This window comes from Oreochromis aureus, linkage group 5 (assembly GCF_013358895.1).
Source record: "Oreochromis aureus strain Israel breed Guangdong linkage group 5, ZZ_aureus, whole genome shotgun sequence".
Classification (NCBI taxonomy): Eukaryota; Metazoa; Chordata; class Actinopteri; order Cichliformes; family Cichlidae; genus Oreochromis; species Oreochromis aureus.
In genome coordinates, this window is record NC_052946.1 from 21,408,319 (window position 1) to 21,429,087 (window position 20,769).

Consider the following 20,769-nt stretch of genomic DNA (forward strand, 5'->3'; position numbering starts at 1 on the left):
GTCATAGAATGTTAGAAAACTTGCCTTAAGTTAAGAAAGTGTCATGGTGATATTGATTTTTTTTTTTAATTTTCACCTATAAATGAAAGTTTTCCAATAAAAGTGTAAGATACTTTAAAATGCATAGCACTAAAGACCATTTTATCCAAAAATTATTTTTTCCCCTTTTCTTTTTTTGGAGGAATTTCTTTCCAAAGTCCCCTCCTTAAAATCTTTGATTTTCTTGAAACAAACAAAAAGTATTCCATCAATGCAATACAGTACCTGCATAGTAATAGGACACGATGTAACGATGGGACCTAATCTTAGGATCAAAATCAGCAGCTGTAAAAACATTTACATCTAATTACATAAAGTTAATATTGCAAAGCTGCAGAGTTTATCATAATAAATAAGGATAATTAATTCATTTATAATTGAGTTTAATTGATGCTCATATTAACATCCATGCTCTGACACTAAAGTTCTAAACTAAATCTTTAAACAGCTCACACACACACACACACACACACACACACACACACACACACACACACACACACACACACACACACACACAACTTTAGTGGTGTCTCCCATGGGGATTTGTAATTCATATACAGCAGGTGTTCCTGTACACCAACCTGGCCACTAGGTTGTACCTCCCAGTATCAGCTGTCTCAGCTTGCATCTTACATCCTGCTTCTGTCTGACTCACATCTATTTGACTCAGTCTGTTTCATACTCCCTTTATTTCATTCACAGAACATCTCTGAACTGTAAGCAATCGTCTCCTCAGCTGAACTCGAGAATGTTGTTGTATTGGTTTGATTTGCTCACCAGAAAGCGCGAAACTCGGCTGCTCAGTATCAGGAGTAAGGTATTCTAACATCACATCACATCTCTGTGATGTTTCACCTTCCTTGGGTTTATGAAGCACATCTGTGTTCTCTCCTGGAGGCTTTGTGACCACCATAGATGGGAGAGGAGTCACAAAGCTGTACTTCAGTGACAGCTCCATAGCTTCCTTCTTCACTTTCTCTTTCTCAGGTCCAGATAATTTAAGTCTGTGTGACAAAGTGTGAAATGGTTTTGGATGTAACTTCACACATTACAGGTGTTAAGCTGAACCCATGTCCTAAAATATGTATCTTAGAGACTTTCCTCACAGAAAGTCAATTCAGCAAAGTTCACCAAAAAACACACAATCTATTGTTTGTTACAGGTAAAATAAAGTCTAACCAAATCATGGAGATCCATTACGAGACCATAGACAGCCTGGCTGCCTATGTTGTCCAAATCCTTAGCTCCTGAGACACGTACTTTTATGATTAAGTGTAAAAACTCTGCCTTTAAAAAGATGTGAAAAAAAGTTGTTTTTGAAATTTAAGGAGATGAACAAACATAATTGTACTAATATCATTTTATATGGCAGATGTTCAATAGAAAGGTAAGAAATGGAGATGTTGATGTTAAACTACCCAACAATGAAGAGAACAGTTTATTACTGCAGCCATATTATCTGATGTCCCTTTAACAGACTTCTACTTGGAATTTTGGGACTAAATTTCAACCTGTTGCCCTGATCTAACAAACTTAAAACATTTACTGTTACTGCAGTTCACCTGTCTTTTTGACACCTTGTACATTCAAATTTTATTCTATACATTCAAGTTTTAGTCTATATGTTTGAGTTTAATTCTATATATTCAGACACCCAATCAATATATCCAGACTTTTCTTATAATATATATATATATATATATATATATACATATATGTACAATACATGTATACAAATACATATATGTATATATATATATATACACATATATATATATCAGTGTGTGAAGAGTGGGAGAAGAGGGTTGCATTGACAATCCAACACAATGGGCAGCACATTGAACACATTTTATAAGTGGTCAGAAACTTGTAAATAACTCATGAAAGAATAAAGTTACGTTGAAACCAAGCACACCATTGTTTTTCTTGTGACATTACCAATAAGTTTGATGTGTCACATGGCCCTCTTCCTATTGAAAAACAAAAGTTGTATCCAAGATGGCCGACTTCTAAATGGCCACCATGGTCACCACCCATCTTGAGGAGTTTGCCCCCTCACATATACTAATGTGCCACAAACAGGACTTTAATATCACCAACCATTCCCATTTTATTACAGTGTATCGATATAAATGGCCCACCCTGTATATGTAAATAATTTCAAGTACAGTCAAATGTCAAATCATACATATATATATAGATATAGATATATATATATATATATATATATATATGTGTGTGGGTATGTATGCATGCGATCTAACCCAAGGCATAAAAATGTACCTTTACTCTGGCTTCTTGAAGGCTTTCTGACATTCATAGGAGTCAAGTTCTTGTGCTGCTGGAAACAGACGTTATGACGGTCTAGATGTTAATAATGAATATTAATAATAATTCAGTGTTTCAGAGTTTAATGGCCCATGTACATTTTCATTGGCTTGTTAAAAAAAAGCTTTTATTTATATATGTTAAAAATATTAATGCAGTTTAACCTCTTAGGACCTGGCGTCCACATATGGGGACATCACATTTTGGATTGTCCAGACCACAATACTAAATTTTGCTCTTTCATACTGTTGGAGGACAGGCTGCACATGTGATTATACCACTGTTTTTCTTCTCTCTAGTTTGTTTTAGAGTAGGGCCGGATTTTAAACAGATTCTTTTTTCCTTGGCTTTGTCTTTATGTCAACTGGGACTGGTGCAATATTAATTGGGAAATGTGCAAACATCTCACAGCAATTTGGTACCAATTATTTCCTTAGGAAAACACTTGGGATCATATTTATTTGGTATTTATTTGGAGTAGATTTGGTTAAAGAAAAGCACCTATAATTTTCCTGCTAGCTAGACTGAGTTATCAGGTGATGTTACATTGCTGGCAGGTTGCACCATTAAAGGTACTCTGTTAGTCGTTAGTGGACTTCACTGTGATAGTCACATTTTATTGCAAACCCTTTTTAGTCATAAAAGTGTATAAAGATTTGCTGATACTGACCTCTTGTCCTGTTTATTCTGGACTCATCCCTGCATGATATTCTGACTGGAAGTTTGTATGACAAGGTTCAGAGATGCTCTTTAATCCTCCACAGTCTACTTCCCATATCTTGTCTACACTGTTCCCTGTTTTCTTTTAGCATTTTTGAGCCTTTGTTAAGGCCAGATCACATCCAGGAATGTTCCAGATTTTTTTCAACCACAAATGTTTACTTAAAATCGGTTGGGTAAGTCCAATGAGTACACGTGACGAAATAAATGGTAAGGGCATGTCCAATGCTAACAAGGACTCCAGCACTTTCCAGGTCATCTATGGTTTCTTCATGTTCATGTTTCATGGCCAGCATAACCAGGATTAAATTCATTAAAGGCTTGCCTAATTTTTTTGAAGATGAAAGTTTGTTTCCCTCTCACCAGAATCATTTTAGTTTTTTGGACAATGTCATTTGTCAAACCTTAATAGGTGGTCTGTATTTTTACACATTACAGACGCCATAAAAACATTAGTGTCACGATGCTGACTCATAATGTGTTTTTGCAAGGTAAACACAGTAGAACCATCAGAATGAACAGTACTTACGTGCTGTTATTCAAAACATCCATGATAAATTACAGATTAATACATTAGCTTGTTAAACATTTCCTGGACTCCAACATTTCTTCTTGGAGAGTTTTGAAGACACCACCAAAGAACCGCATGGCTATTTATTGATAGACCTCACACCAACCTGCCCAGAGTGGGGATACTGCCTGAACAGCAGCTTTGTCTTTTTATTTTAAGAGGAAAAATAACCAAAGAAACCAAAAAGTAACCCTTACTTTTTCCAAAGACACTGATAGAAGACGTTTGGACTCTGGATTAGAGCCTGGTACTGACAGTTTTTGATGATGTCTTTTTTTATCTGTCTGCTGATCTCTGGTCTGGGCATCTCATTATTGATGCATCTCTCTCAGGCTCGTATTAATCTTGGGGGTGACAGTCAAAGTCAATACTGCCCAGTCAGAGGCTGTCAAAGTGACTCTGGTTGTTAGCAGTTTAAAAAGTTCATGACTTTAAACTGGTAGAGGTTCAGTTCTGGGACAGAATTTAAAGCCCATTGTTCTTCCAGAGTTTCTTCAGCTGGTTTATGGACTCAGCAAACATATATCCAAAGCTTCTCTGGTGCCATTGTAGATGCCCTGTTGTTTGTGTTGGGCTGAGCAGCGAAAGGCTGCAGGGCCTCATGCCCACAGTGGAGAAAAGTTCTCATTCTTCGTAGCTGATTTCTCAGTTAAATTTTAGTGTTAAAGTAATTTGTTATTTATTTGCACTATCTCTCCCCCTTGAAACTAGGTTGTGATGTTGACAATTTTTTTTTATTGATCTGGTAAAAGCCTGCCTTGCTGCTCTTCTCATTAGCAGAGATTAAGGCCACCCTCTCTTTGAATTACTTTATTGGTGCTTCAGGGAGGAGCTCCAGCTCGCTGGTTTGACACATAAGGCTATTTCCAATACGTAAATGTCAAGCAAGCAAGAACCTGGTTTCTCTCTCTGACCTATGGCTTCAGGTGACAGGGTGTCATAACCCCCCAACAGCTGTTACTCAATGATCATCTACAGAAAAAGTTATCAGTTTTCTCACTGGTTGAGTTTGAGGTGAGGGCCATCCTTACTTACTATTGATGCTTTAAGGAGGAGCTCCAGGTCGCGGCTTGAACCCTCAGGGCTTCTCATTAGCTGCTGAGTGACCGTTGTGTGAATATCCAGATGTCTCTCTGGACTCTCTCACTGGGACGTCTGACTCACACAGAGTGTGGAGGGTCTAAGTTTCACTGATTGTGATCTAATTTTGCATAAAAACCAAATAAAATTAATTATGCACTTCCAATGGGGTACAAATTATCCAGCTTTCACCATCACTACTCCTCTATGTTGTTATAAAGCCTTACCTATGTAATATCGCACACACACACACACACACACACACACACACACACACACACACACACACACACACACACACACATCCATCATCCAACCGTGAATAAAAGCAGTTATGAAAATAATGTGTGCCCAAAACACAAGTATAAATTATTGTTCCATACATTTCATTTCTGACTAATACATAAGTTAAACATGAATTATTATTATTATTATTAATACTTTATGACATGTGATAAAATTTATGATTGTCATAGATTTTATTACTTCCCATCACAAAGACCATTTCGACAAAATTGACATCACATCTCTCGCTTTTTTTTTTTTCCTGTTTTTTTTTCCAGACCTCTCCAGTACTTGTCACATTCATACTGTTTCAAAAAAAGCTGTTCATACTTAAATAAATATGTCATACGTAAATAAACTATTTTTGGCCTGAGACAATAATATTAGTCACATTCACCAACAGTGAAAAGCTAGATTGCTGATCTTTGATTTGTCAGAATGCTTATCACAAATGAAAAAGACAGCTGTGGGACCAAAGTTTGGCCACGTTTATTGAAGCGCATTGCGTTTTGACCCTCAATGTAAATATTAAAGGTCTAATAAAGTGCTGGGTAAGCAGTAAATTACAGTTTCCTGGGAATGTTTGTGTGACACGGTGTTTGTGTAAGCGAGTGAGTTTGCCCTTTAAAAAACACTGTGTGCATAATAACTGTGTCCTTGTTTAAGTTCAAAAGAGCGTTTCAGCTGCTTTGCTGGTATTTTGGTTAGAGGCATCATGGGGAGAGCTGTGGTGCAAATCACACTCATAGGACTCCTTTTTGCTTTGGCCTCCACACTGCCAAACAAGGTAAGTTCAGTAGACATAAAGGACCAAAAGAGCACTTCAAGGGAACAGAATAGAAGATAATGTAACGTCTTTTGAAGTGAAGAAATACTGACCGTGTGTACATGTTTACTTTATCATGTGTTTAAGATCAGGGTAAAAAGTGGTCTATGAACTTATTTTAATGTTTAGAGCTTGGCATTTAATAAAGGTGCTGGTCAGTGCTAGATTAAGGATCAATTGGCCTTTCCCATTAAGTGATTTATTCCTAGATATGTAATTATAACTTGCAATACTGTCATGTTATTTGGACATTAAAAAGACCTGAAGAGAGGCTTTTTTTGTTTGTTTGTTTTTGGTGAAACGTGCCTCCTGTGTTTGCTCAGGATGACTGGGACATCTACAGCTTTCACATTAACTCCACAGTGACCAGTCGTTATGCCACCACTGTCATCACAAGCCGTGTGGCCAATCGTATGGATGAGTCAAAGGAAATTGAATTCCATGTTCGGATTCCCAAGAATGCATTCATCAGTAAATTTCGAATGTGTGTGAAGTTAAAATAATCTGTAACCATCCAGAGATATTTGCAAATAAAGAATTCTACACTGAAGAACAAATTACAGGATATTCAGCAGTGTGTGCATTTACATAAGGGCTTCTCTTGGTCCTCTTCAGGTTTATCGATGGCCAAGTTTATGATGGTGTTGTGAAAGCTAAGGAGCAAGCTCAGCAGCAGTACACTGAAGCTGTGTCCCGTGGTGAAAGTGCTGGACTTGTCAGGTATTAACTAAATGATTAATATTATAGGTATTGTACAAATACACTGAGTGTTCCTTTGGATAAAGAAGAAGAAAAAGAAAATATTTCTGTCATTGAAAATTAGTTTGGTCTGTTCTTGTGTTTTCTCTTCTTTCTTCATTTCTTTAAAATAATGTTAATGCGAATGCAAATAGGAAAATATAATTTGAGTTAACCTTACTCCCTACTCAAACTACAGCCATAATTACAAGTAAGTGAAATGATCATTGTTTCTGCTTTAGTTCTGTAGGAAGGACTCTGGAGGAATTTAAGACCTCAGTAACTGTGGCTGCTCACAAAAAGGTCACTTTTGAACTCACATATGAGGAACTGATGAAACGCACACATGGCAAGTACGAGCTGCAAATCCATGCTCGACCCATGCAGCCTGTCAGAGACTTCAAGGTGATTGTTTTGTTGGTATCTATTAGTGGAAAAATGCTGAAATAACAGCACACATGATGAGATCTTTTGTTTTATTATATTGTATTTAATATCAGGTGGATGTGCACATTCACGAGGAAGCTGGCATCAGTTTCATTGATGTGAAAGGAGGTCTGAGCACCAAAGCCCTCGCTAATGCCATCACCAAAACACATGCAGATAAACAGGTACTGAAATCTTTTTGTTGTAATACAGTAAAAAAAATTATGAGCTTTCTAACAAGAGACAGTTTGAGGTACTAACAGGTTGTTATTCATTTGAAGTAAGAGGGAGCTTGATCTTAGTGTATAATGTATGAAAATAAATGGAGTAAAATGCACAAATAATCATTATTATTTGGTGTGCAATATAGACTGTCAAATCAAATGAAATCAGTAGAATTGCAAAACCTTTTGACAAATAATTTGAAAAATAATTCCAAAACCATTATTGGTCACACAGCATAGAACTGAACATTGGTTAAAAATCTCACACACCTGTGGAGGTGCACACTGATCATTAGTTTTGATTATGTTCACTTTGGACAAAACTGCCTTGCTTTTGTGTGTGGACCCAAACATGGTGAAGTTCCATAAGTCTATGTTCCTTAAACCTGAAAAAGTTGTCTCAGGAACCATTTGTATCCAGAAAGTGAAAAGGTCAGTTCTTACAAACTGCTTCAGGCAGTTTATAATTGCTTGAAACAGCAGGTAAAACTGCATGAGTTGCTATTTTTTATTCTTATTATCTTTCTTCTTTTCTTCTATACTGTCTTTTCAAATGACTACCTCTCAACTATTGGCACTATAGAGTCCAGTGTTTATCACCTGGAATCCACAGAGTTGATTGGCTGAGTGGCATTACATGAAATGGTTTAACTCACATTCAATTTGGCAAGTGCGTTTTCAAAACCTGGACCATGGTCCACCTGTTAGTGACCTCTGGGTTAAAGTTTTGGTTCTTGAACTCATATTTGTAGATTCTTATCTCATTTTTTTCTAAAGGTTAGGCTTCTCCGACACTCTTTGTATGTAAAGTCATGTTGCATTAATTTGAGACAAATGAGTAATTCTGAGAATGTTTAATTTGCGATTTTTAACAATACAAATATCAGCCCAAATCGGAAAACAGAAAATAAAATCACTGACATCGCTCTCTTCCAAGTTTCTAAACACTGTGATTCACTCTGTTTCCAGGCGTGGGTGTATTTCTATCCAACAGTCTACCAACAGAAAATGTGTGACAGCTGTGGAGATCAGGGTATGAATGGAGATCTGGTTATTGTTTATGATGTTAACAGGGATAATGGACTGGGACACATCAAGGTAAATCCTGGTCTTTTAGCAACACAAACTGTATGATTTGGACTAAAAAGCCTCTTGAATAATCCTATAACCTATCAAGTTTATTTTTTTTAATAACTCCACCTTAGAAATCTGACGGGTACTTTGTTCATCATTTTGCTCCATCTGATCTTCCTCGGATACCAAAAAACGTCGTCTTTGTTATTGATCAAAGTGGCTCAATGTACGGCAGAAAAATTGAGCAGGTAAAGTATTTGAAGGGTTGGTTTCTTATATGATTTTATTTATACTTTTTTCTTTTTTTAAAAATTTTAACTAACAAAAATGTCTGTAAATTATGTTTTCTTATCCAGACGAGGATCGCATTAGTCCACATTTTGAATGATCTGGCAGAAGATGATCACTTTGGTCTGATCACTTTTGATGACAGAATTTCTTACTGGAAGCGAGAACTCGTTCAGGCCAACAGCAAAAACCTGGAAAGCGCCAAAAACTTTGCACGCAATATTCAAGACAGAGGATGTGAGATTTTGTATTAAATACATATTTTGAAATATAAACATTGGGCCAATGAACAGTGTACTGAGACTTTGTTGCTGTTGCATTTCAGCCACAGACATAAATGAAGCAGTGTTGCAAGGAGCACGTATGCTGAATGCACATAACAGAGAAGGTTCAGCATCTATCCTTATACTCCTCACAGATGGAGACCCAACCTCAGGTTATAATAAAGCACATCTGTAAACAAATGTACACAAATATTTCATGAAATTGAGGTGTTTGTGAGCTTATTGTGATTAACCGTCCTGATTTATTATGAATTATAAGCGTACATTATTTCTGAGCTGAACTGGGTATGTCTTGTGTCTTTTTAGGGGTGACAAATCTGGAGAATATCCAGTCAAATGTAAGACAGGCTATTGCGGGCAAATTCCCACTGTACTGTCTCGGTTTTGGTTTTGATGTTAATTTTAATTTCCTTGAGAAAATGTCGCTGCAAAATAATGGTGTGGCACGGCGGATTTATGAAGACTCTGATGCTGATTTACAGCTGAAGGTATTTAAATTATAGATACTCTTTTATGTGATTTGAAACCCTGAGAATTGAAAGAAAAGAAAGAGCATGATTTGTATCACTTCCACGCTGTATGTCAACAGGGTTTCTATGAAGAGGTGGCCACACCTCTACTGACAGATGTGACAATGATCTATGTGGGTGGGACCAATCTAACCCAGACTTACTTCAGTCACTATTATAATGGTTCTGAGATTGTGGTGGCTGGTGAGATCACAGATAATAACATTGAAACCTTCACCCCTCAAGTTGTGGCCATTTCAGTAAGAATCAATCCACAGGACTTATCAGCAGAACTCTTCTTAAACCTTTTTTACGATAGACTGACGATACACTTAATTTATTACAGAGTAATAGAAGAATAATATTCTCTAACCCAAATGAAACCGTGGAATCCACTGGAACAGTGTCTGATGACCGTATCCAGAGGGTTTGGGCGTACCTCACAGTTAAACAGCTTCTGGACAAAGAGTGAGTATAATACATGCCATCTTTCCTTGTATGACTCTTAAGTGTGTAATCAGCTTTTATGTCTTTAAAGTTTCTACCGTTACATCAGTGTCTTCAAAACACTATTTTTTTTTTTATAAATCAAAACTGTTTATTTATTTTATACTTTGCTTTCTTTACTTTTCAGATATTTTAAGCATTTATAATCATGGAATGCTGTTTAGGATCACATTATATATACATTATAAGAAAAGTCTGGATATATTGAATGGATGTCTGAATATATAGAATTAAACTCAAACATATAGACTGAAACTTGAATGTATAGAATGAAATTTGAATGTACAAGGTGTCAAAAAGACAGGTGAACTGCAGTAACAGTAAATGTTTTAAGTTTGTTAGATCAGGGCAACAGGTTGAAATTTAGTCCCAAAATTCCAAGTAGAAGTCTGTTAAAGGGACATCAGATAATATGGCTGCAGTAATAAACTGTTCTCTTCATTGTTGGGTAGTTTAACATCAACATCTCCATTTCTTACCTTTCTATTAAACATCTCCCATATAAAATTATATTAGTACAATTATGTTTGTTCATCTCCCTAAATTTCAAAATCAACTTTTTTTCACATCTTTTTAAAGGCAGAGTTTTTACACTTAATCATAAAAGTATGTGTCTCAGGAGCTAAGGATTTGGACAACATAGGCAGCCAGGCTGTCTATGGTCTGGTAATGGATCTCCATGATTTGGTTAGACTTTATTTTACCTGTAACAAACAATAGATTGTGTGTTTTTTGGTGAATTGACTTTCTGTGAGGAAAGTCTCTAAGATGCATATTTTAGGACATGGGTTCAGCTTAACACCTGTAATGTGTGAAGTTACATACAACACCATTTTATACTTTGTCACACAGGCTTCAATTATCTGGACCTGAGAAAGAGAAAGTGAAGAAGGAAGCTATGGAGCTGTCACTGAAGTACAGCTTTGTGACCCCTCTCACATCTATGGTGGTCACAAAGCCTCCAGGAGAGAACACAGATGTGCTTCATAAACCCAAGGAAGGTGAAACATCACAGAGATGGCCGTCGCCAGGAGGTCAACCCAATTTAGCACACCTTACTCCTGCTAGTGGTTATAGTGGGCGGTGGGTTCTTTCTGGTGAGCAAATCAAACCAATACAACAACATTCTCCAGTTCAGCTGAGGAGACGATTGCTTACAGTTCAGAGATGTTCTGTGAATGAAATAAAGGGAGTATGAAACAGACTGAGTCAAATAGATGTGAGTCAGACAGAAGCAGGATGTAAGATGCAAGCTGAGACAACTTAAACTGGGAGGTACAACCTAGTGGCCAGGTTGGTGTACAGGAACACCTGCTGTATATGGATTACAAATCCCCATGGGAGACACCACTAAAGGTGTGTGTGTGTGTGTGTGTGTGTGTGTGTGTGTGTGTGAGCTGTTTAAAGATTTAGTTTAGAACTTTAGTGTCAGAGCATGGATGTTAATAAAAGCATCAATTAAACTCAATTATAAATGAATTAATTATCCTTATTTATTATGATATACTCTGCAGCTTTGCAATATTAACTTTATGTAATTAGATGTGTGTAAATGTTTTTACAGCTGATTACGGCATGGCCTATGATCTCGAAACTGCAGGTACAGTATCGCATTGATGGAATACTTTTTTTGTTCTAAGACATTCAAAGATTTCTTTTATTGTGTTGTCCAAAGTCATGCAATATCAACCGGAGATCTGAAATTTTCCGGTATGTAACTAGTGCTGTTTAAATTATTTGCAGATTATTCAGAGCCTGTTGATGCCCCGATTGACTTAACTGATGGTACTGTATTGCATTGATGGAATACTTTTTTTGTTCTAAGAAAATCAAAGATTTTAAAGAGGGGACTTTGGGAAAGAATTCCTCCAAAAAAAAGGGAAAAACAATTTTTGGATAAAATGGTCTGTGTGCTATGCATTATGAAGTATCTTACACTTTTATTGGAAAACTTGTATTTATAGGTGAAAATTTAAAAAAAAAATCAATATCACCATGACTTTTTTAACTTAAGGCAAGTTTTCTAACATTCTATGACTGCATGGGAAAATTATTATTATTTTTTTTATATATATAAAAATGGATTCATTTTCAGAATTGTGAAATAGAGAAAGTATGTGTTTTATGTTTACTTTTCCAAAACGCTGAAAAAAATTTCAAAAATGCCCAATGCATGAAAAGAGTTGAGTAAGTGTTGATTGCACAGCTCTTTATTGTCAGATTATTTTCAGATTCCAGAGTCTAACTTTGTGTCTCTATACCTCTAGCTCCTCTTCTCCACAGGTTTTTGCTCAACTCAACTGGGAATCAGACTGTTCCACTCTGCTTTTACATCAGTGGAGCTATAATCCTTAAACTATTTCACCACCCCAGCAGAGGTCAGTAGTAGTCTTTCTCATGAGCATTTTTATATTTCTCCCCCAGTTTTTATAGTGGTTAAAGAGCAGGATTTCTCTTTTGTTGTAGACCTGTCTGTTAATGGTGAGCTAGATTCAATTGCAAACGGAGGTTTCAGCAAAATTTTTATTCACATCAAAACTCACCAGCATGTTGAGGTTGACGCTGAATCACAGAGGGTCACTGTACGAGATGGACAGGCAGTGACATATCAAGCTGCTGGACAGGATCCCTCGACAGTTGGCAGGTGATTTTGCAGTATAATGGTCAAAACGTATGTTCTCACAGTATTGTTTAGAGACGTGCGCCCTTATTCAGTTCTTTTCCCAGGATTTACATGAGGTGATCAGTGTATACATCTCTGATGTCAACATATCCTGGGAAATGCAACCTAAAAAGGGCAATTTGGGCCATTAATAATTTTAATTGTACACTTTTTTGTATGGAGTATTTTGTGAGATTTGGCCAAATCTCACTAATTTAAACATGTCTGCCATAAAATAAAAATAAAAGGTTCATTTCTATCACAACTACAAACACATCAATAGCAGTGTATAAGCTTCGTAGCACAATATTTACTTGAGTATTTTTAAAATGTTCAAATTATGTAATTTGCTTTAACTACCCTACACACCAGCTCTCAAGCTGAGATACCCAGAGAAACTGAGAACATGGTGGTGAGAGGTCTCACTCTTTAGCAGCAGGAAAGAAAAAGAATCCAACAAAATTAGTTCTGGATGCAACAGCAACCCTTCAATATTGGAATATTGTAAGACAAATATACCAGGACAAAAGAGGTTTTGAATGGGAAAAGCTAGGAACAACTTGCAGAAAGGCCAAAAATTTGATTCCGTTCATCCAATTCAATTCAGTTTTATTTATACAGCGCCAAATAGTAAGGTAGACCCTACAATAATAGAACTAGAAACGTTTTGTCACTCATCCAAGTGACTTTTTCAGTCTTAGTTGACTGCAGGTTTCCCCAACCTTATAAACAGTACATTTGCACAATGACTGAAACTAGCACTACTGAATGAACAATGGGCTGTGAGGTGTGTTTCTTGATCACTGATATGCAAATTGTCCTGACCATTGATCAACAGCCACTGATTGAAGCATCATCTTAAAATGGCTCATGGAGACAAATAGGATAAACTTCTTTAGCCATACAACACATGATATCCTTCCATCACCTGTCCCAGCCTGTCCCCACGGTTCAGTTCCAGTCAGTCTCAAGCACATACTAGCTGTGTCCCAATTCAGGGACCACATCCTTCGAAGGACTCAGCCTTCGCTGTCTACGTAGGCCGGGTCCTTCGAAGACCGAGAAGGCCAGAAGTCTGAGGCTGTTAAATGGGATTGTCTAGCCTTAGTCACACTGCTCAGGTTGCCCAGCAACCATGCTTCTAGCCGCTAGAAACATTTTATAGAGGAATGTTTGACAGAAATGAAGGCGAAAAATGATCTTTTTTTGTTTGTTTGTTTTTTCATGAGGTTTTTTTATTTGTTAAGTATCTGCGGCTGAGAACACAGGACTGTAAAAACATGATTGTTGGGCTTCATTTCTATACCGAACAATAATTTTAAGATTAGGTAATAAATAACAATTAGTAACAATTAGTAATAACAACTAATGTTGTTCATAAGACTAGTTTCATCTCACTTTGGTAATGTAAATATAATATGGTCAATATTAGATTTATTGTATTTAATTAAAAACTTACAGCACTGAACTAGAACTCAGTTTCAAATACTGAGCTTCAATAAAGATTCAAGTTGCATTTATTTATATTTCCTATCACTTTATATCTTCATCTCAAACACAATACATCTTTTATAGTGTAAATATAGATGTATATAAGAGAGACAAATATTGTTTTTTAAATATGTTGGCATTATTACATTTGTCTGAATGCTTACATATAGGGGTAAAGAGAAAATTTACGAGCTGGGATAACTGTATGTTTGTGATAAAATGAAAAGTGAAAATGTAGACTGATATATTAAAAATGACCTAATATAAAAATGTTTAACTGCCTTTCATAGTTTTTAACTTAAAGGCCCAGAGTAATCTTTCTGACACTGAAAACACTGGAGTGATAAAATCATTTTAACATTGCCTAATAAGACTGATAATTAGGACAGATAATTGGTTATTTAAACATTTTTAGCAGTCCCTCACAAAGAGGGACTGCTTCTTCAGACACTGCTTAGTTTGTCCTGGTGTATCATCAGGGGTGCAAAACCTCACAGATGATCTGCAGCAGTGGGGTCCATCTGTCCTGACTCTGACCACTTGCAGTTCTCAAACATGGAAATCAAATATGCAATAAGCTGTAGGATTCAAACACAAGTGTAACTTATGTTCATACTTTTATTTAACAATCAGAGAGAAAGAAAAAAGAGAGAAGGAAAAGTGCAGGACAGACACAAAGGTGAAAGTCTCAGGTGGTAAACACTACTAAAAAACAGCAACAGAGAATAAGTATTTTCTGTTTGTTATATAAGGAGTACTAAACAAGATGAGTTCCCAGTACATTGGTCCATTGGTCACATGTTAGACTCCTATGATTAAACCACCTTTTTTTTAGCTTAATGAGTGAACCGTCGGCACTAACATCACTAATGTCATGTGACGTGTTTCATGTTCTTCGTTATTAAAACATTTGCATCGCCTCATAAATAAGTGATATAAAACTCAGTACTTACTTACTTTTAAAAGTTTACTCTTCGGCCACCCCACTTGAGCCGTGTGGCATTTTTTCAAAAAAACTATCCACAGCTGTGCTATGAATCCTGGGATATGTTGGGCCACGAAGGATCCACCTGGCCCATCCTTCAAATCTGGTGAAAAGGAGGACGCATTTGTGGGCCGCATTTGGAGCAGCCTTCGAATTGGGACAGCCTTCATCACCAGGGCTGTGATCTAATCGGCCTTCAAATGCGGCCTCCGAGGGATGCAGCCCCTGTATTTGGATCCGGCTACTGATTGCTTGTAATACACGTCTAACACATAGCAGATACAACTTGATACACCACCAGGTATTGAGATGTCTTGCAGCTGTAGAGCACTAGAGCACATGCACATGCAGATTTCCCAGAGGTTTAGAGAACAGGCCTGTAGGACAGTCATCAGTCAGGGATGCATGCATGTATGCAGAGCTATACAGAAGCACCCAAGTAAAGATACACTGAAGTGAAGATTATCAGTCTTCCATTGAGTAGCAGGAAATCCAAAGGTGTGTGCTGATATTTTGGGATCGTAATATGCATAAAGTTGTCATTAATTTCATGAAATTCTTTTTACAACTAGTGCTTGAATAAAAGGCCCTGCCCATGGTAAGCTTTCTCAAGCTTAGAAAAGTTTCTATTACGGGTATTATATATTACATTCCATATTAAATTCTCATTTTCTTTTTAGCTTTGTTGAACCTTCCAGGTAGAAGCAGGTTTGTTGGATTACATGGAGTTGTGACACTGTGAAATGTCTATTACAGCCCTCAGTAGGGCAGTAGTCAGCCAAGACAAGTGAAATGATCTGTGAAGGTCTTTCAAATCTTCAAAGAGCTTTAAAATATTCATATAAAGTCCATATTTTTCCAGTGTTACAGTGACTGTGTACAACACTGAAATTCACATTGCAGCTGAAGACATTCTCCTGGTCATCTCACAACATGAGAAAAATGGCCAAAGACTCCTTTGGCCAGTTTTAAGACAGCAACCCTCAACCAACAACACCGAAGGACTTTTAGGTGAGTGAAACGACATGCATGCACATACTTTGTTCATTGCTTAAGAAATTAATGAATTTGTCAGTGTCATGTTAAGAATAAAAACAAAGTTTGCACCGAGCATAGGTGGTTTCTGTAAAAGTATCTTGTTGCTGTGTCTGTTTTAGTATCTGGTTTTCAGTGTCAGCTTTTGTTTCATTGTTTTACTCCCTTTTTCCAGCTGTAAAGCCAGCAGTGTATGAGGTGGTGCAGCAAGTTCCTGTCACAAAACTAAAGATTAAAAACCAAGAGACAGATGTTACAAGGTACATTTTTGTAATGTTTTCAGTTTCTTCATTCAAAACATAAAACTGTTTAAGATTCCACCAAGACATGAGCTTGTTTTTTTTTTTGTAGTGACAGCGCTATTGACTACAGCACCGACCCTCCTGTCACAAAGAACTGCTGGCTTATGTCTGCTGACTCTGCCCTGCAGAGACCACTGGCAGATTTTTCATGGCACAACTTTAAGTGTGAATTATGCTGAATTACTAGAAAATATGTGGTTTAAAAGTAGAGAAAACATTATTATTATTATTATTATTATTATTATTATTATTATTAATAATAAACTTATTGTGGAAAATGTCCTTCCACCTGTTAAAATGAACAAATAAAGTATCCCAGATTGCAGAATGACTCATGTCTACATCATTTTATTAAAGAAAGAAAAAAAAAAAAAATAGGATTTGGGGTTGTGGTGTCAAAATAATACATCCAACCATGTGAATTCTACTGAAACAATTGCACAGAAAAACACCACTGTGTTACTTCAGTGTAACTTCTAATCTGACCCAAATCTAATAAATGACAATAGATAGAGTTGACATTAATAGGCATTTATTCTACACTTTGTTGTTAAACAGAAAGTTAAAACTAATTAGATTCTTTTACTTAAATGAAATATGCTTTCCTGGGTGATTTATCTGAAAGATAGTTATACTATAGAACAGTGTTGTGCCATCTCAGGAGATACATTGACTTTTAAAATTTGACAGACGTGTTGGGCCAGCACCAGATGCATACATATCAAATAAACATAAATACGGCATTTCAGTCTTAACACTTATGTTCACTTTTAGTGGGAACAGTGTTGTTGATCAACATTTTTTTCCCAATGAATCAAAGTCTGGTGTCAGTTTTGTTGTGGCAATTCTCAGAACAGATCTGAGTGTTCATCACTCAACTGGGACCTGTGGGGTTCTTTTGTTGGTGTTCTTCACACTAAAAGACTGTTCACACACACACGTAGAGCCAAACAACATCAGCATCCTCTGTGTCAGCTTCTGAATGTTTGGACATTTTTCTGGTCTTAAAAATTTTTTAAACTCATCCAGTTTAAGAAAGTTGGACAACACATTGGAGATCAATCAGTTTCAATTGCTACCTTTCATAGTATTTAACTATTTAAGCAACTCCGCCTAATGCGCCAACTGGTGGAATGTCAGGAATTACGGGACGAGGACAAATTAATGTAGTCATAATTATGATATTAATTGATTTGGGCAAGTCTGTAGAAATCTTTGGCAGGCTGGATTAAAATGACCAATGGGCCGGATGTTGCCCGCGGGCCGTAGTTTGCCCAAAAGGTTTTCTTTAACTCTTAGGACCTGGCGTCCACATATGTGGACATCACATTTTGGGTTGTTTTGGTCGAGACAAGGGCCCGATATCCACTTACGAGGATATTATACTGCCACTGTTCTATCAAAATTTAGGAAATGAAATACTGTTTAACCATGTGTGAAACAAATAAATAAATGAAATAAAATAAATGAAATTGTGCATTGCACCTTATTCACTGTTTTACATATCACCTGGCGTTTGTAAATAAATTTCTTGTTCTTTCTTCAAGCAACAGAGTCCCACGCTTGAGTCCCCCAGTTTACCGTAACAACACTATAAAGTCACAATTGAGTAATGATGTGCAAAACTCAAAATGAGAAACAACAATTGTGCCCCTTAGAGCAATATGACTCATTGGAAAGCCATTTGAAAGAGCAAAATTTAGTATTGTGGTCTGGACAACCCAAAATGTGATGTCCCCATATGTGGACGCCAGGTCCTAAGAGGTTAAACTGCATTAATATTTTTAACATATATAAATAAAAGCTTTTTTAACAAGCCAATGAAAATGTACATGGGCCATTAAACTCTGAAACACTGAATTATTATTAATATTCATTATTAACATCTAGACCGTCATAACGTCTGTTTCCAGCAGCACAAGAACTTGACTCCTATTAATGTCAGAAAGCCTTCAAGAAGCCAGAGTAAAGGTACATTTTATGCCTTGGGTTAGATCGCATGCATACATACATATATATATATATCTATAGATAAATCTATATCTATATCTATATATATGATTTGACATTTGACTGTACTTGAAATTATTTACATATACAGGGTGGGCCATTTATGTGGATACACGGTAATAAAATGGGAATGGTTGGTGATATTAAAGTCCTGTTTGTGGCACATTAGTATATGTGAGGGGGCAAACTCCTCAAGATGGGTGGTGACCATGGTGGCCATTTAGAAGTCGGCCATCTTGGATACAACTTTTGTTTTTTCAATAGGAAGAGGGCCATGTGACACTTATTGGTAATGTCACAAGAAAAACAATGGTGTGCTTGGTTTCAACGTAACTTTATTCTTTCATGAGTTATTTACAAGTTTCTGACCACTTTTAAAATGTGTTCAATGTGCTGCCCATTGTGTTGGATTGTCAATGCAACCCTCTTCTCCCAATCTTCACACACTGACATATATATATATGTATATATATATATATATACATATATATATTTGTATATATGTATTGTACATATATGTATATATATATATTATAAGAAAAGTCTGGATATATTGATTGGGTGTCTGAATATATAGAATTAAACTCAAACATATAGACTAAAACTTGAATGTATAGAATACAATTTGAATGTACAAGGTATCAAAAAGACAGGTGAACTGCAGTAACAGTAAATGTTTTAAGTTTGTTAGATCAGGGCAACAGGTTGAAATTTAGTCCCAAAATTCCAAGTAGAAGTCTGTTAAAGGGACATCAGATAATATGGCTGCAGTAATAAACTGTGTTCTCTTCATTGTTGGGTAGTTTAACATCAACATCTCCATTTCTTACCTTTCTATTAAACATCTCCCATATAAAATTATATTAGTACAATTATGTTTCTTCATCATCACTCATCTCCTTAAATTTCAAAAACAACTTTTTTTCACATCTTTTTAAAGGCAGAGTTTTTACACTTAATCATAAAAGTACGTGTCCCAGGAGCTAAGGATTTGGACAACATAGGCAGCCAGGCTGTCTATGGTCTGGTAATGGATCTCCATGATTTGGTTAGACTTTATTTTCCCTGTAACAAACAATAGATTGTGTGTTTTTTGGTGAACTTTGCTGACTTGACTTTCTGTGAGGAAAGTCTCTAAGATGCATATTTTAGGACATGGATTTAGCTTAACACCTGTAATGTGTGAAGTTACATACAACACCATTTTATACTTTGTCACACAGGCTTCAATTATCTGGACCTGAGAAAAAGAAAGTGAAGAAGGAAGCTATGGAGCTGTCACTGAAGTACAGTTTTGTGACCCCTCTCACATCTATGGTGGTCACAAAGCCTCCAGGAGAGAACACAGATGTGCTTCATAAACCCAAGGAAGGTGAAACATCACAGAGATGTGATGTGATGTTAGAATACCTTACTCCTAATACTGGTCAGCTGAGTTTTGCGCTTTCTGGTGAGCAAATCAAACCAATACAACAACATTCTCAAGTTCAGCTGAGGAGACGATCGCTTGCAGTTCAGAGATGTTCTGTGAATGAAAGAAAGGGAGTATGTAACAGACTGAGTCAAATAGATGTGAGTCAGACAGAAGCAGGATGTAAGATGCAAGCTGAGACAACTTAAACTGGGAGGTACAACCTAGTGGCCAGGTTGGTGTACAGGAACACCTGCTGTATATGGATTACAAATCCCCATGGGAGACACCACTAAAGTTGTGTGTGTGTGTGTGTGTGTGTGTGTGTGTGTGTGTGTGTGTGTGTGTGTGTGTGTGAGCTGTTTAAAGATTTAGTTTAGAACTTTAGTGTCAGAGCATGGATGTTAATATGAGCATCAATTAAACTCAATTATAAATGAATTAATTATCCTTATTTATTATGATATACTCTGCAGCTTTGCAATATTAACTTTATGTAATTAGATTTGTGTAAATGTTTTTACAGCTGCTGATTTCGATCCTAAGATTAGGTCCCATCGTTACATCATGTCCTATTACTATGCAGGTACTGTATTGCATTGATGGAATACTTTGTTTGTTTCAAGAAAATCAAAGATTTTAAGGAGGGGACTTTGGAAAGAAATTCCTCCAAAAAAAGAAAAGGGGAAAAAATAATTTTTGGATAAATGGTCTTTAGTGCTATGCATTTTCTAAAGTATCTTACACTTTTATTGGAAAACTTTCATTTATAGGCGAAAATTAAAAAAAAAAAAAAATCAATATCACCATGACACTTTCTTAACTTAAGGCAAGTTTTCTAACATTCTATGACTGCATGGGAAAATAATTTTTTTCTTTAAATATAAAAAATAGATTCATTTTCAGAATTGTGAAATAGACAAAGTATGTAAAATTAAAGTGTTTCATTTTTACTTTTCCAAAACTCTGAA

General features: G+C 36.3%; 1 protein-coding gene and 1 long non-coding RNA gene across 3 annotated transcripts; one reads left to right on the top strand and one right to left on the bottom strand.

The window, feature by feature from the left end:
* Positions 1-261: 261 nt before the first annotated feature.
* Positions 262-4,830, bottom strand: LOC120440275. The gene is made up of 3 exons (XR_005613130.1): positions 4,697-4,830; positions 820-1,046; positions 262-324 (listed from the first exon to the last, which is right to left on the bottom strand). It is a non-coding gene; the product is annotated as an uncharacterized LOC120440275 (long non-coding RNA).
* Positions 4,831-5,571: 741 nt separating this feature from the next.
* Positions 5,572-16,708, top strand: LOC120440249 (inter-alpha-trypsin inhibitor heavy chain H3-like). Of its 2 annotated transcripts, XM_039612354.1 has the most exons (20): positions 5,583-5,813; positions 6,176-6,336; positions 6,468-6,572; positions 6,833-6,995; positions 7,091-7,201; positions 8,210-8,338; positions 8,446-8,562; positions 8,671-8,839; positions 8,928-9,038; positions 9,193-9,374; positions 9,476-9,655; positions 9,742-9,863; positions 10,755-10,999; positions 11,467-11,502; positions 11,646-11,687; positions 12,170-12,280; positions 12,369-12,546; positions 15,903-16,051; positions 16,251-16,335; positions 16,427-16,708. In XM_039612354.1, the coding sequence occupies exons 1-20, from the start codon at positions 5,742-5,744 to the stop codon at positions 16,554-16,556; spliced, it is 2,598 nt and encodes an 865-aa protein (XP_039468288.1). In that variant the 5' UTR covers positions 5,583-5,741; the 3' UTR covers positions 16,557-16,708. The 2 variants fall into 2 exon arrangements, with proteins under 2 accessions (XP_039468289.1, XP_039468288.1); XM_039612355.1 differs by lacking the exons at positions 16,251-16,335; positions 16,427-16,708 and having other exon boundaries at positions 5,572-5,813; positions 15,944-16,051.
* The last annotated feature ends 4,061 nt before the right edge of the window (positions 16,709-20,769 follow it).

Coding starts and splice junctions, on each gene's coding strand:
- LOC120440249 (XM_039612354.1), top strand. CDS start 5,742: ATGGGGAGAGCTGTGGTGCAAATCACACTCATAGGACTCCTTTTTGCT. Junction 9,656..9,741: donor CTCAAGTTGTGGCCATTTCA/GTAAGAATCAAT, acceptor AATTTATTACAG/AGTAATAGAAGAATAATATT. Junction 16,336..16,426: donor CAAGAGACAGATGTTACAAG/GTACATTTTTGT, acceptor TTTTTTTTGTAG/TGACAGCGCTATTGACTACA.